We start from the raw sequence: 17,120 nt of genomic DNA on the forward strand, positions 1-17,120 counted from the left end.
ATCCCTTACCCAGTCCTCTACTTCCCACCCACCTGCTCACATCCCCAAATTCAGTAAACTACTCACTTTCAGGTATGAGAGCAGGTGGGGAGGGAGGTTTTTCAATGCATCTATCAGACCCCACTGTCTGGGTCTGCTACTTCTATAGTTATGCCAGGGCCTCATTATGACTCATTCAGCATAAATGCATTTGTATTCTCTATGCTAATGAAATAAGCAAGTGGGGTTAAGGGAAGCGATCCAGTCTGCTATCTCAAGAGGCAGCAGACCTAGAAGCACCCTTGAACTTAAATTGTGTTCAAAATAATATTTAAATAGTGAAATGCTGGCCGCACAAAACTCTAAATTGTGTAATAATACTTAGATAAATATATTTGTATGCATTCGTCTTGTATAAGGCTAATGTGCATATTGCATTTTCTTCACTTATGGAAAAATGCTGGTGGAGAAATGCCAATCTGCTCCAACCAAAATATTTTGAACAGATGTTGAACAGCGTTCTATGGCCAACATCTGCTCAGTATGCGCACTGACAGGCAGATGAAATTGTTTTCAGTGCTCGCTTGCAGCGCCATGTGTTCTATTAGCTTAAGGTTCCTTTGCCATTTTATTCCAGTCATGAATGTGACAAGTGATAGGAAATAAATGTTTCGGAAGGGTCACTTCATTAGTAAATGAGAGATTTATTGGCACAGATTTGCTAGAGAATCCAGGGTGACTGTTAATTGCAGGGCTGGTAGGGGAAGAATTGTATGGGAGAGCAAGAGCTATTGCATTAGGTAGGACTTATTTATCAAACAGTGAAATGTCACAGCTTTGCTATTATACTATATATATTTAGGAAATCCATTCTCCTCAAATAAAGAGCATGATGTCTTGTTGAATTTTGTTTATTTATTTTTCATCTGCCTGTTGTCCATAGAGAAAGTATTGTGAACTTTGTATAGCACTTTGACAAAGGCTAAGAGTGCTAGCTGAAACGTTAGCTTTCTGCTCCAATAAACACTGGAATTTCTGCATTAAGTATATATATATATATATATATATATATATATATATATATATATATATATATATATATATATATATATATATATATATATATATATACACATACATACAGTACAGTACACACACACACACATTTCCCATAGACTTTGCTGATCTGCTATTCTCTACTCTAATAAGCAAATAGTTTTGAAAAACAGTGACTACTTGGCCATATAAAGCAATACTATTTTAACAATGGATCTCTTTAAATGGGTATACAGAAATCTACAAATTATGGGAAGACCATCTCCCATAGAGTCTATTTTAAGCAAATATTTCTAATCTTTAAAATGATGGTGGTGATTCAAATTATGGTAAAAACCCTTATCCATAAAACTCCATGTCCCAAGCATTTGGGATAATAGATCTTTACACATGTATTAGTATTTTTTCAACAAAAAGATATTGTTGCGTTATTTCAGCAATTATTTATATTACATTCATCCCCAAGTCTGGGGAAAGCTTTGTGTTCTTGCTAAACCGATTTTTGACACAAATTCACACAAATTTTCTGTGACACAATGCAGAAAAAGCAACAGGGGTGAATTTATAAACATGGTGCAGGGTTACTCTCCCAGAGAGCATGGCTGCTATGTTGCGGCCTCTGTCCCACTGCAATAAATAAATTAATGAATTCAAAGTAATTCAAGTATTTAAAAAAATTTAAAAAATCCGTTGAATTTTGATAAAGGAGCATTTCCCCCAAGTTAAAGGGAACACCACCCTCAGAATTTAACACTTTTATGTTAACCTCATACTATGGGCCTTTGATATATGAAAAGTTGCCGGAGGTCTTGGGTTTTATTTTGCACAGGGCTGAAGCTACATAGAATTTATATGCTGTCCCCCTATATGCTGTCCCTTTTTCTTACAGCTTGCTTTCCTCCAAAAGCAAATGAAATTCTCAGCAAATTGAACTGTAGGATAATGGCATTATAAAAAAAATAAAGGCCAATAATAATTTCCAGTGTAAAAATGTTCTAAGTAACATTTTATTTCTTATAAAACAAAAGAAGTGGTAACAATGACAGCTGTCCTAGTTGTCTCCAGATTAGTACCTTCATCTTGTTCATAACGGTAGACACTGTTTCAGAGCTTGTCTTCCAGAGCATTTTTGTACGTTTATTTCAACCCCCACTGCAAATGGTTTCATTCAGTATGGTTCATTCATCTTTCTCAACTTTTATCTGTATAAAAGAGTTTAAATCTGGGCAAAATGATTTTCTTCCTCTTCCACCTCCATCTACCTCCCCAGCATCACTATCGATATCATCCCCCTCCCAGTTTGGGTTGTAGAGGTGGAGTGGTAAAACTTGTGCCTCTGCAGATGGAAGTCGATCAGATAGGGATCCATAGACACGATTTGTTTTATTGCCATGCTTGGAGTGAGAATCAATTCGATAACAAAGCCGTGTGAGTTCTGGTGATCGGAAACGTGGTGGTCGGGCGACCCAAACACCTGGCTCTGAGAGACTGTCTTCTTCATCTGACATCAGCTCTTCTGTAACACCCTCCCATAATGCTTGGTCCTCTACAGGGAACTGCTGCACACCCCATGAACGATTGGCAAAGAGCTGTTGCAATGCAATGAGATACAGTTTAAATCCACATCAGAGTTAAATATTGATAGCAGATGCAACATGGAGGCTCAGAAGAGATTTTAAGTGGTCAACTTTCTTGACGGCAGAAAAAAAACTGCAAGTAGTTAGAAGGATTAGCATGAACCAAAACTGCCAGACAGAAAGTGATGTTTTTGTAGTATAAAATATTACTGAAACAGGCAAGTATGGTTTACAAAAATAAATACAAAATTACGAGGGGGGTCGTGGGCTGCACGGCCACCAGTTGGACAGCACTGACCTATAGGTAACTTTTAGGGGCACATTTACTAAGGGTCAAAGTGAATTTGAAGTGAATTTTCGAATTCAAAAACTTCGAAGTAATTTTTGGGTACTTCGACCATCGAATAGGCCAATTCGACTTTCATTCGAATTGGAAAAACTTTGAATATTCGACCAGTCGAAAATCAAAGTACTGTCTCTTTAAAAAATGTCGACTTCGACACTTCACCACCTTAAACCTGCCGAATTGCTATGTTAGCCTATGCGGACCTCCTAGAACCTATAGCCAACATTTGGCTAAGTTTTTAGCAGTTGAAGTTTTTTTTTTTTTTTTAAAATCGTTCGATCGATAAAATCGCTCGAATCGAAGGATTTAATCGATCGATCGAACGATTTTACTTCAATCGCAAATTGCCATATTCAATCAAAAAAAAACTTTGACTTCGAATATCGAACTACTGCAATTCGATGGTCAAATTCTGAAGTTTTTTTCACTTCGAAATTCGACCCTTAGTAAATGTGCCCCCAAATGTACATTAATATTTGAAGGGTATTTTTATTTGTGTCAGTATCACTTTAATATGAGAATACAAAATCATTAGTATATTTGCTCACATGTGTAACATGCCAAAAGCAGTATGTAGGCTTTTGATAATCAAATCCCTTAAAGGAAGGGCGAGACAACACTAGTTGAGGCAAATCCACTCTCGAAGCATTGTAATTGTCTAAATATTCGTTTGTTTAGGTATTTAAAATGATTTACTTGATTTAAAGGGAATCAATATGTTGTTTGGCCGCATGATTATATCTCAGTCATAGGGTTCAGGGCAGAATGCACCCAGACAATCATATGTAGCCAGTGACGTGAGCTTTTCCATTAAATTATATGGTCCTTAATTGAATGATAATCATTGACTGTAGGCACTTGACTCGCATAAGAAGTTTGTTTTATATACAACTTAGAGCAGCTTTAGACTTTTCACATTTGCTTTAGTGCATTGCATTTAGTTAGCTCATACATGTTGCCCCACTGGTTTTGACATATTACTAGACATGGTTGGTAAAATAAACTGCTATATTGCAAATATATATACATGTATGAAGAAAGGCATGGTAAGTAATGAGATGCAAAGCAAACAAGAAATGAGTAAAAATTATGCCCTAAAACTGTAAAATTTTGAGAAGATAACTTGATGACTTCCAATTTCTTGAAAAAAAAAGGCATTCGGCTCTAAAACACCTTCATAAAAATATAATCACACTGTGTATATGGTTACCCTGTATCTCCGACTTCTTAGCTTTTTTTCCTCTTTCTCTCTCAGACTTTTGAATGGATTCATAGAGTTGCGATATTCTCTCCGCTTAGTCAGGAAGTAAGCAACACAGGCACCTAGGGTAGACCGAGATTTCAGCATTCCATAGGGTACAACCAAATGCAACAAAGCATGTGCCTATGGATTTCCAATGGTGCTGAGCTTCAATCTGGCATCTATTTACATCTATTTACTACAAAATGACATGCCTGTCATGTGAGATTACACAATTCCATAGTATTGGCAGCACATAGTTGCAAAGAATAAAAAAAAAAAAAATATATATATATATATATATATATATATATACTGTATATATATATGGTTTTGCAAGGGCGCTGAGCTTGGTTATGCAGTCTGTTTGCCTGAAAACCTGATCAGTTTACCAGCTGGGTTCAGGAACACCTACCTACCTGGCCAGTGACATTGTTGAATTAATTTAATTAAAAAGATCCCATTTATTTATCTATCAGAAATAAATGGGTAATATAGTAGACAAGGTACCTCACCTTTTAACTCTTTGTCTGTGTAATGGTTGATGCTGGACACCAACTCTTGTTTTAACTTCTCCACCAGGAACCTTAGAACTGAAATATTCCAGGATGATTTGATACTGCAATGTGCAAACAAAGCCAAGAACTGAGAACCAGATACATGTGGAAGACCAAATAAAATGGTACAAAGAGTGACCAAACATTTTGGCTTACCTTTCTGAACCATTGAATCGTTTGTTATTAGAAATATGGTTGTGAATATTGTGAACCAGTTTCTGAAATCAAACATCAAAAATATATTTTAAAAAAAATGAAGTATTTATGCAATAAGAGAGGCAGACTGGACTTACACCTGTCATGTAGTTTTGTAAAATGTGAACAACTGTATCTCTACAAATTAGTGCTCATTTACTAAGGCAAGTGAACAGTTAGGCACAAAAAAACAAACATAGCGTCATTTTTATCCATACTGCAGCATTACCCCTAGAATTCCAGCTTAAAAGCAATTTGCAGGGTAAGTTATTGCCCATTTTAGAAAATGGAAGCAGTATTTTTATAGGCATTCTGTGTATAAACTGCATCACTTCTGGTGATACACCCAGAAAACCCCCAAAATTCGAAAAAATTATCAAATCTACCAGCACGCATAGATTAATAACTCACTGTTTTTATCTCCTTATCTGCCACAATACAGCAAATATTGTGTTCTATTTTAAGGGTACGCTCTTGGACCATATAAACTACACTTGCAACTGGAAATGTAACCCCATCGAGAACATTTTATATCAGTTATGAGTGGGTGATTCCATAAAGCTTTTTCTATATCATGCTTAATTCTATTGGTTGCATGAATTAACAGGATCTAACTAAGACACTGTAACTCATCTGTATAATTTCAAATTAATTTAAATTAGTATTGTGTAATTTGAATAGACTGAATAGAGTTTTGATTCACATTGCTTTACCTACTCTTAACTAACCAATGAAACCATGGGGCATGGCTTCCTCAAAAATAAGCAAAAGGACAAGCCAGGTTTTAAATGACCTCCTCAAGTTTTCATTTTTATTTTATCATTCATTACGGCTTTTCAGGTTAACAGCATAAGCACAAACACACTCACGGACAGCACTAGATCCCGTTTCCGTCTGAAACACTTTTGCCCATTGCCACGCTGCCGACTGCTGGTGCATGCATATAATGGTGCCAGCGGCGGGGGTGAAATAGATGGCCTCATCTCTCCAGAAGTTGAAGACGTTTCAGTCATAATTAAGCCACCAGGACTAAGAGAACCATCCTTCTGTAGTAGTAAATGAGAATGTGTTGACAGTGTAGGTTTCAAAACTTGGGGAGCTGGCTCGCTTAGAACTTCGACTGCATCTCCGTGAGGGTGAGACGTAGTCAGCTGCTTTACGAAACTGGGGGCTAGAATCCTTGCAGCAGGGGCTTCAGAGTTTAAAAAATCATCAATCGCCTGTAAAAACAGATACATTCAATAGAAATCAAAATTTGCATCGCTCTTTTACATTTATTGCTACTGCTAAATTCAGATCGATTTCAGAAAACTAAACTTTTTGACAGCTTATCCTTGAAAGTGATTTAAAGTAGGTGTGTAGTATTACAGGAGCTACAGCGTTAAGATGGCTATTGCAAACTAAACCAAAACACACAGACCTTCAGCTAGCACATGACAGATGGTATGTATATCGTACACCTGCCAAGACTGCAGCAAACAGAAGCTGTCCCTATTAAAAGTGACAGACTGAGTCTCCCAGTGGAACAAAGACAAGCAAAGACTAAACACGCTGTCTGTGAAGAGATTCATTTTGTGCAAATACCCAAAACAAGAAATAATATTAAAAACAAAGTAGTAGTGTCAATACATAGCAGATTTTCATAGAACATAAGATATTTATGTAATAGAAAAACATATTTCAAGCCTTATATTCAAACCTTTAAAACTGTATTTAGAATTAAATAACCTATTTACATTGTTTCTATCCTAACCTTCTAAGGCTCCAATATAATAAGAGGAGCTTTGGAGAAGCCACACACCACACAAACCCAAAAATTCTTATCCTGGAGCCCAGCGATAGAGGAATCGACCACCTCACAATACAGGTAAGAAGAATTTCACTGGCACACAGGAGTTGCGGTTGCAATTTTATTATGAGCTGTGCAACGTTTCGGGGACACGCCCCTGACAAAGGGGCATGTCTAATACAATAAGCCTGCTGTCATTGGTTTTAAACTGTATACAGTGCACTTTCACATGGACCTTGTTGTTTTCTCTGTGTTTCAGCTCATATTGAAGTGCAATCCCTCAGAAATAGAGTGGAATGAAATGCTTGTCTTCGGCCTGTTCAGAGAATTTCATGCTACGATTTTTAGGCATGATTCACTGGAGTGTAAGCACCTACACCTAAAGCTGGCCATCCACTGGTTTGGTAATGTCAAACCAGTCACTAAATGAGTGGATCATTGCCCAGAGTGGTGGTGGGCCTAACTCAAATGGTTGGTGTCCAGTAATAAATGTCCTATCTTGTTTTATGTCAGGAATTGTACAAGAGCACCCAGGATCAGAATATGTGTCCCACAGGACAAATCAAGAACAAATACCCCTCATGTGAAAGGCTCACTAACATTAATGGGCAGATTTATTAAGGATCTTGTTGTGATTTCCACAATAATTCGAGTTTTCGAGGGGTTTTTTTTGGTCAAAAAAGTGGTTTAAAAAAATTGTTAATTATTCGAGTTTTAAAAAAAAAACTCATTTTTTTTAAAGATTTTATTAGCCTTCCTGCTGTTCAAGGTTTTTCTGGAGGGTTTTGCCTGAAAATTGTATCAATTCGAGTGATTTGAGTTGTTAAAGGGAAACTATCACGAAAATGAAAATTTATTTTAAGCTTCAGCATACTGAAATATTAAACTTTCTAAATATAATCAATTAAATATTCTGCTTGGTTTCTGAAATAATCAAGTTTATGTTCACTATCCCTCTCAGCATCTGTTTCTCTTCATTCTGTCTTCATGCAGCAGTTGGGTGTCAGATATTCATTGACAGTTAGATCCAATATATCTTATAGGGGGGCTTCCTTTCCTAGCAGATTTAGTAGGGCTCATTCAAATAACGGATTCCAGTACAAACAACATCTAACAAAATAACAGCCTTTTGCACAAATTCTGCATGTAGAGAGACAGGATTTCTGGCGATTTTAATAGAGTGAGCTCTAATACATCTTATAGGCAAAAGGAGCCCCCCCTATAAGATATATTGGATCTAACTGTCAACGATTATCTGACACCCATCTGCTGCATGACGAAACAATGAAGAGATCGGTGAATAAAACCATTTGACAAAACTGTTGGAGTGCTGCTCCATTTTGAACTGTATATATATATATATATATATATATATATATATATATATATATATATATATATATATATATATATATATATATATATATATATATATATATATATATATATATATAGAAATCCAAAGGATCCGCACTCACAGGTCTTATGCGTAAAAAAAGTTTTTATTGCAAAGCTTACAGCCGATACCGATATGGGAGCCGTTTGGAGAGGGTCCGGTCCTGTAAGGGATCACTTAATGCATTAATTTAAGATGGATGCAGGTGAGCCAATTGTAGAGATCGCAGAGTCTTCCTCGTATATGAACATGCTTGTTTCAACATACTATCTGTTTGCTCTAGAGACGGATCATGGATCTCGCAGTACCTAGGTTACTTGGACCCGTGCAATGAACCTTGAAATATGGGTTATACACATTGATTACCTCAAGTCTTAGAGGATTTTTGCACAATATGAACTTGAATTTTGATTTATAGAGTTTTTTATATATGAATTAATACATGTATGTTTTATCACGGAATGCAGCTCACGTAAATGTATGTTTATTTTTATTGATCCTTAAATTTAGTATTTTTATATATAAGTGTATTTATTTCTTATATTTATTCACATAGTAATGGGATTTATTTATGGGCACCTGCATATTATTATTTGAATGAACTTTATTATTTATTTAAATCTACAATATCACTACATTAGTTGGATTTATGTATGGAAATTTATATCCTACTATATCACTGGGAAGTAACACATGGGCTAGTACTGAGGGGGTTAAAGCCAAAGAAACGAGGAAACTAATTTTGTATATACATCCTTTACAAATATAAGTATACTTGACACTGATAGTGATCGTGACACGAGCGGTCTTGGGAGGTCCCTAGGGGAATAGTAGATAATATAGACAATAAATATTACATCACTATGGGAAGATAATACTGTCCATAATAAGGGGGTGAGGTGAGCAAGACCCTGGGATTATAATATTGCTACTTATAGACCGACTGAAGAGTAGGCAAATTTAGTGCATTGGGCTTTCTATTGAGCTTGTTACAAGTGAAATGTGACCATGGATAAAAGTTACATCCTCAAAGATTTTGCAACATAGTAACCCTTAAAACCATTGTAACAGGGTATAAAAAGTAATTTCAACTTGGGATATAGATATGGGTTACATTGTGTTTTGTTTTTAACCTGTTTTTAACTTTACCTATGAGTTGTTGGGCCAAATGAATTTCGGAAGTGATAATGATAATATATTAATACATCAATGATATAATATGTATATAGTGGGATTTCACATATGAACATTAATTATCTTGTTATGTTAATCATGACATGACATCATCATTGTAGTTTCCCACCAATTTATGTATATAATGCTTTCCTGTATGTGACCAAGACACTTTGAGAAAGGCCTCGGAGGAGGCCGAAACGTTAGGCTGTAAGCTTTGCAATAAAAACTTTTTTTACGCATAAGACCTGTGAGTGCGGATCCTTTGGATTTCTGTGGATAATATTTTTGATACTGCACCCAGGCATATGAACTTTTTATTCGAGAGTGCTGGCTTTCTATGGTGCTATATATATATATATATATATAAATATATATATATAATACACAAAAGCTATGAATATCTTGTAAATGATATCCTTATAAACGGTGAGTTCTGATGTCATCAGTTATAAACGGTGAGTTCTGATGTCATATGTGTAATTAAAACCATTTGGCAGGGAAGATCTGTGTCTTCGAAGTTTCCCCAGTAGCTCCTCATCTTCTGTTCTCCTGATTCCCCTGATATCAGTGCTTAGGGACTGACTTGAAATATACTGTATATTTATCTATATATAAAACAGAACAATTAGCATCTGAATTCAGGGTACTAAAGGCAAAATATTTAAATATATATTTACCTTCACCATGGTATAATTCTTGAATGGTTTTTAGTATGAAAAGTTGGTAATTCACAATAGTTCTAAGCACATCCCCAGTAAACTTAAACAGCCACTGCCCATGTGTTACTCCTGCTTCTCCCAGCCTCTGATAGTTCCACTGATAATGTTAAAGTAGGCTTGTCTACACAGAACGGTTGGTAAACATAGATGCCTAAATTAACATTATTTCAGATAATTATCAGTGGCCGGAACAAGCAGGAGAAACACATGGCTGGTGGCTTGAAGACAAAATTGGCAAGCACTCCGTGGTCCATTTGTATGTAAAATGATAAACTTTATTTCAGGAAGTTAACAACATCAAACATCCTGACGCGTTTTATATCCACGATACGTAGTGATAGGCATATTTAAAGTGTCAGCAAACCCAGAAACGTAGAACCTGGGGTTTATACACCGGGTCATCGTGGTTTAAGGGTGATCGAGAAATTTTTGGAGTAGTTATCGCTATGTTATGATCATTTAAAAGGATTCTATTTTAGAGACTATAGAGCCAGAAGGAATTAATAATAGTGGTTTGCCACCCTTTCAAAATAGAAATAGGGCTGAGATAGATTGGTTTGTTTAATTACATGGCTGGTGGCTAAAATAGGTGCATATGCCTTACAGATAGCAAATACAAATTTAACATTTTTTCCTTTTAGCATCAGCTTCAATGACAGGCAAGACTTATTTTCTGCTTGATGATTTGCAACAACCCTCAAAGCTTAGCTTCTCAACAGCTGTCCAGAGCATGCTGATGTATTAAGCTCAGTATATAAAATATGGCATTTCCAGCCATATTAGTTTTTAGGGTTTAGTTATCCTTCAAAGGAATAGGCCGAAAACATTTTAAACATGATTGAAACCACTGATGCCACCTAATATTCAATTCAATGGAAATGCTTGTAACCGCTGATACAGTAAGTTTTCATCTCAGGAATATCAGGTAAGCTTTATGCCATGAAAATAGGAAACTTTAATTATGGTTTATCATTTGAGTGCAATTCAGTTCTGTAAACTACTCCTTAATGACCAAATTACCTAAATGTTAATTATTGTCACTTACTGGCACATGCATAGGGCTGAGCAGTGGGGTAGCCTCACCAGGAGAAGGGCCTCCACTCAGATATCCATCTTTTGGAGTCCTGTCCATAGATGATGTATGAAAACCAGGTACCAAAGATGCAGATGCTGCACCCAGCTGTCTCAGTTCTTCAATGACCACTTGCACTCCACGAATTTCCTCCACCTCATTTTCCTCTGATGTTTTGCATTTTGTATTAGCAGTTGGCATTTGTACAGCAAATGTGTCTATATCAGTTTTTTCAGTAAGTTTTCTCAGACCACTCATCTCTTCTTGGAGTTGGTTTAAAATGTTACTGTTGGCCTTGGCCACATCCAGTGCAGCTTCAGCTATTCCCACAGCTTTTTCAACTCGCTGATATATAAGGTGTAGAAGTTGTTCACATCCCTGAACTGCTACGCCATCTCCAGTTACATTGATGGGAGTGACGCCATCAAGAGGAACAGAACGTGCTTGAATGCCTTCATTCTTGCAGCCACACTTGCCCTCAGTGTGCCCCGGTGGTGGGGTGAATAGAATAGTGGCACTAAATGACATTTTTCTGGAACACTATGCAATCCTATTGCTTTAAATAATGTATTAAGCCTCAATCTCAATTTTATTTAAAATAATTTTTGTGTTAGACGCATATGGAGCAATTAAACAATGCTCTAATTAATTTAGATACATTACAATTCCAAATGATGTTCACAATATTTTGCTACAGCTGCAATTTCCATTAAAATGTATTTCTTTCATTATAACCTGCATTTAGTGATTTTTGTGTTCTCTGCTATTTCATCTGAAATGTTTGGAATGAACAGAACTTTTCATTGATAAGTGACTAAGTATAGTGATTTCAATAAGAATGCAAGTATGTCTTGAAGCAAGTCACAAACATCCAAGAATTTCCTGTTAAACACTGCTTCTCTTGTATTTTACTCCTCTGCTGGATACATTTTGTAATGTTTTTTTCCATAAAGGTCCAGGCTTGTTTTGGTTAAATCAGAGTATTACAAATACATGGAGCTCTATCAGCATGAAATCTGTGACTGTAGGTTAAAGAAAATAGCATTTTAATTGTCTTTATCCCTAGTACATATTTACACATTTTTCTTTTTTTTTTTTCAAGAACAGGACCATTGATTTTTTTTTCATGCGTGGGCCCAAAAGATAACTAAAAACATGTTTGAAGGTAAATTATATTAAAATAGTGATATGTTAAAGAGATATTTCCATATGCAGAGTCTGGCTTGTGGGCCTCCAGTGGAGAAAAAAAAACTGGATTCAACATTCACCCCTTTTGCATCGAATAGCTATACTTTCCCCCCAAAAATGTTCTCTACTTTTTGAAAGTATATAAATAGTAAAAAGATACAGGTTGAGAGTGTGGTTATATGTTTATAATGGATACAGAAAAGGCAAATGTGCTAAAGCAGTTCTTTTCCTTAGCGTATGCAATAGAGGAGCCAGAGCTCCAAGACCAAGGGTCAGATTGGGCTGGCGGGACACAGAGTAAAAACCTGGTGGGACCTGCCGACCGAGACCCTTCTGATATTCCGTGTCTGCCCCCTGATCACGGCCGCAAATAGGCCAGTAAGTTTGACAATATTGGTGCGCAAGTTATTTGGAAGTTTGTTAATTGAACACATTCAAAATTTTGTTCTGGAGAATGGCAGTAAGCAGTAGTCAGCATGTCTTTATGAAGGATAGGTCATGTCAGACAAACTTGATTGCTTTTTATGATGAGATAAATGGGGGAGCAGTAGATGTGATGTATTTGGATTTTTGAAGTGTGGGATACAGTGCCCCACAAACAACTTCTTTCTAACCTAAGGTCTGTTGATCTTAATGAAGTAATTTGAACATAGATAGTACACTGGCTAAAGAATTGGGGTTAGAGGGTGGTTGTTAATGGTACACTCTCTCTACTTGGAGTAAGGTTCTTAGTGGGGTCCCTCAGGGTTCTGTATTGTGTCCACTTTTTTTCAACTTGTTCATTAATAACTTGGGGGGGAGGGTATTATAAGTAATGTATCAGTGTTTGCAGATGACACAAAACTATCCAGCCCAATTAATTCCATCCAGGATGTGGCATCCTTGCAACAGGATTTTGACAAATGGCAATCTGGGGGGCTAAGTGGCAGATGAGATTAGCTGTAGCTGTTCATAAAAGTTATGCACCTAGGAAGAAAAATATGCAAGCTATTTATACCCTTAATGGGACTGCATTAGGCAAATCCACAATGGGAAAAGGACCTTGGAGTCCTTGTAGATGATAAACTTGGCTGTAGCAAGCAATGCCAGTCAGCAGCATCAAGAGCATCTCTCTAATGTTATATTGATCACTAGGTCTTCCAGCGGACACATGGCATCCACTCTGATTAGAAGACAGTAAGTTCTGTCTAAATATTTGGAAGGGATTTTTTTTACAGTGAGAGCTGTGAAGATGTGGAATTCTCTCCCTGAATCAGTTATACAGGCTGATACATAAGATAGCTTTAAGAAGGGGTTGGATTAGTGATGTAGGGTTCAGGTTTTTCTGGACCCGCACCAACCTTTGCCTGCCCGCACCTGCCTCCTACCCTCTATTTATAGATTCTCGCTGCCCTGCAGATGATGTCACAAAAGGGGCGGGGTGAGCACGTGCCTATAAAAATAGAAGCTGGCAGTGTAAGATCCTGCAAAGGAAGTGCTGAGGCCGGCCTGAACCCGCCCACAGGAGTCTGGCTGGCCCGCACATTACTAGGTTTTTTAGCAAGTAAGGGAATACAGGGTTATGGGAGATAGCTCATAGTACAAGTTGATCCAGGGACTAGTCCGATTGCCATTTTGGAGTCAGGAAGGAATTTCCCCCCCTCTGAGGCAAATTGGAGAGGCTTCAGAAGGGGATTTTTGCCTTCCTCTGGATCAGTTAGCAGTTATGCAGGTTATATATAGATATAAAACGTTGAAATTGATGAACAAGTGTCTTTTTTTCAGCCTAACATATTATGTTACTATATAAGGTTGCTACCTGGCTAGTATTGTAATGGGTCAAAAGATGCTTGTAGTTAACATTGTCAACAGAAAACAAATACAAGATAAATAATTTTCTCCACAAACTGTATATAACCAATACACGACCCAGCATTTCTGTTCTTCTGTAAATTATAGGACAGTATAGACAGATAACAGGGTTTATATTCACATAGAAAGGACCAAAGATCTAGGCACCACCCCTTTAGACTTGAGGAACTGAACATTTTGTGAAGCAGTGACAATGGTTCTTACTGGTGAGGGCTGTAGTGAGGTTGTAGAATACCCTGCCGGGTGATGTTCCAAATGGCAGGGTTGTAGTAACAGCTCCAATTGGAGGAGAATGTTTCCTCCCACTGAAAGTGCCAGCTAATACAGCCCACACTCCAGTAGGGGAAAACAATAATATTTTGTGCAAAAAATGCTCGTCGAGAAAGCTATGCCATCCACACTGAAAGGGAGTTCCCAGTGTAGGTGGTCATGTTAGAACAGAAGCATGCAAATTAGTTATAGTTTCCCAGCTTGCTTGTTATACTCATGCACGTGACTGCATATGCATGCACATAAACTGGGATGCTCTCTCACAAGTGCATTCATTTGACCAAACATGGCCTGCCTGCACTGTGAGCACCCATCTGGATGCAGGCAGTATATCGAGGGCTATAGTGATCATGTGTGTGATCATGTTCATCATCTGGGCCGGAGCAATGGGGATTGGCGCATGGGAATTAAAAAAATTATTGTATCTCAAGCGCATCTCCAGTGTTTTTGAACCAATGTGGGTGTGGTTGGGCAGCATGCCGCCCCCCTAAAATCCTGCCGTCCTAGGTGGCCTTTCCACAAATCCGGGCCTGGTTTTATACTCGCAGAACACATTAAAGGATAAAACTATAACTGGCAACAGGGTTGGACTGGATTAGCAGGGCACCAGAGAAAAAACCCACTGGGCCCCAGCCCGCATGATCTGGCCCAGGACCTCTGCCCTCCCTCCCTGCTGGACAGGATCTGCGCCACTCCCTGCTGGCTGAAATCATCAGTTCCCAAGAGAAGCAAGGAGGTAAATGACAAGGTGTTGGGGGCTGGAGTTTGTGAAGGAAATGAGGGTGGTTGGGTGGCAGCCCCAAGATAACAACTCAAACGCTGCCCTTCCTCTCTTTTTTGCTAACGAAAGAGCAATGCGATCATTGAGATTGTTCCTTCCTGACTTTGTCTTATGTTTTCATTTTAAAGGAGACATAAGATAAGTAAGATTTTTTTAGGCAATTATAAGAAATATATGGTGTTGCTTTTACATGGTGCTAAAAATTAATATTATTTTTAAAAATAGCCCTTTATTGGAGCTCCCAATAGATCTCTGGTCCCTGTCTGTGTTTCACAGGAGGGGCATGTCCTAACGGCCCCTGCCAGAAGCACAGTGGGAGGGGGACAGCCAATCACAGCAGACAGGCTTCAGTTCCCTATCAGGTCCTGTTAGCTGCTGATTGGTTCCGGTCCTACAGTGCAGTGAACTGAGAGCCACCGGCTCCCCTGCACATTCAGGGAGCAGGAAGTGGAAGAGATCAATGAATCAGCCTAAAAAAAAATACTTTTTTAAGCACAATTCTTCTATATCTATAAGAGTATAAAGCACTGGGTCGTTCTTATTTTTTTTTTTTTTTTTTACACAAAATGTCTCCTTTAAGGGCTGGGTGGGCGGTTTCTTCAAGAAGGGGGAACAAGAATCCCCCCCCACCCACCACCACCACCACGTTCTTACGCCTATGCACAGAAGTTTACGTGACTTTATCGATGTACGCGCGACATACAGCTATCAGTGTACCTTGAGTGCACGCAAAACCACGCCCACTCTCAGCCGATTAGCTGCAGCCATCGGACACCCTATTGGTCGAAGAGCGCTGTCAATCACGGATTGTCAATAGGTTGTGAGTGAGGAAGACTACAACCCCCCTCAGAAGTAGTCAAAGCCACTGACCCCTAATGTTCAAAGGGAGGAACTAACAGTGGGCGGACAACGCAACAAGAGCTGGAGCCCTAAGGCACCACATTGCTCAACTAACTTGGTTGGCGAAACAGCAGCAACAATACGTAAAACCCGAAGACACACCTGCAGAACAAAAGCCACACAACTACAACTTCAAGCATAACCGAGGACGCTGGGAGTTCACCTACACTGAAACACCAAACCATAACTTTATATTTCACAACTTGCCATCTCATAAGATGTAAGGGAAGCCCAATAAACCCATCCTGTGCCACAACAATATGAGACGAGGCAACAGTCTCCCAGTAGTCCCACTAGCCCCACAGTGAGTTGCAATAACAGATATTGAAGGAAAGCGACAGGACAGGATATACCAGTAGGGGGAGGGTAGGAAGGGCAGGGATATACCATCCAGCACAGACAAGGTGGACAAGAATAGCCTCAAAACAGATGAGAAAAGCAAGGAAAGGGCCAACACACTGTCCTTTCGGTATAGGTTTGTGCCCTGTTAAGAAATAAGACGGCTCGTTTTTGTTAAAAGGATACGTGAAGGTCAGCGTGTCCCCTTTGTATTCTTGGAGCTGTGTGTGTGCACAGACGAGTGCACAACTGGTACACGCCTCTTCTGGATCCCGATTGGTGCACACGGGTCAGGGGAGGCGGTATTCGGCCGCATACACAGGGGCCCTTTAGGGTGTTTTGCACGTTATGAAGTCGTGTATTAACAAGCCCTCACAGCTGTAATGTTTTATGTCAAAGGTTACTGTGAATGGCGGTGTGATCGGGTGACACCAACTGCGACAACCCAAATCTACATCTGGAAATAAAACATGAATGAATGTATATGAATAAAAGCCCAAGCTATGGTTAACTTTCACTTTGTGTGTGCACCTCACAGAAATAACAAAAAATCGGTTCTGTGGTACACCTGAGCATTCTGCACTTTCTTTTTTGTGGGCATAGAATTCAAAAGCACAGTCAAAGCCATTGGCAGCAGCTGCAGATGAGCTGAGGGCTGACCTACTTCATAAAATGTTCACATTATTTCC

General features: G+C 38.4%; 1 protein-coding gene across 1 annotated transcript; it reads right to left on the reverse strand.

The window, feature by feature from the left end:
- Positions 1 to 2,024: 2,024 nt before the first annotated feature.
- Positions 2,025 to 16,774, reverse strand: c14orf93.L (chromosome 14 open reading frame 93 L homeolog). Its single transcript, XM_018259496.2, has 7 exons — positions 16,618 to 16,774; positions 11,076 to 12,118; positions 5,820 to 6,170; positions 4,912 to 4,973; positions 4,714 to 4,817; positions 4,169 to 4,281; positions 2,025 to 2,624 (listed from the first exon to the last, which is right to left on the reverse strand). The coding sequence occupies exons 2-7, from the start codon at positions 11,628 to 11,630 to the stop codon at positions 2,214 to 2,216; spliced, it is 1,596 nt and encodes a 531-aa protein (XP_018114985.1). The 5' UTR covers positions 11,631 to 12,118; positions 16,618 to 16,774; the 3' UTR covers positions 2,025 to 2,213.
- Positions 16,775 to 17,120: the final 346 nt, after the last annotated feature.

Source organism: Xenopus laevis, chromosome 1L (assembly GCF_017654675.1).
Source record: "Xenopus laevis strain J_2021 chromosome 1L, Xenopus_laevis_v10.1, whole genome shotgun sequence".
Classification (NCBI taxonomy): domain Eukaryota; kingdom Metazoa; phylum Chordata; class Amphibia; order Anura; family Pipidae; genus Xenopus; species Xenopus laevis.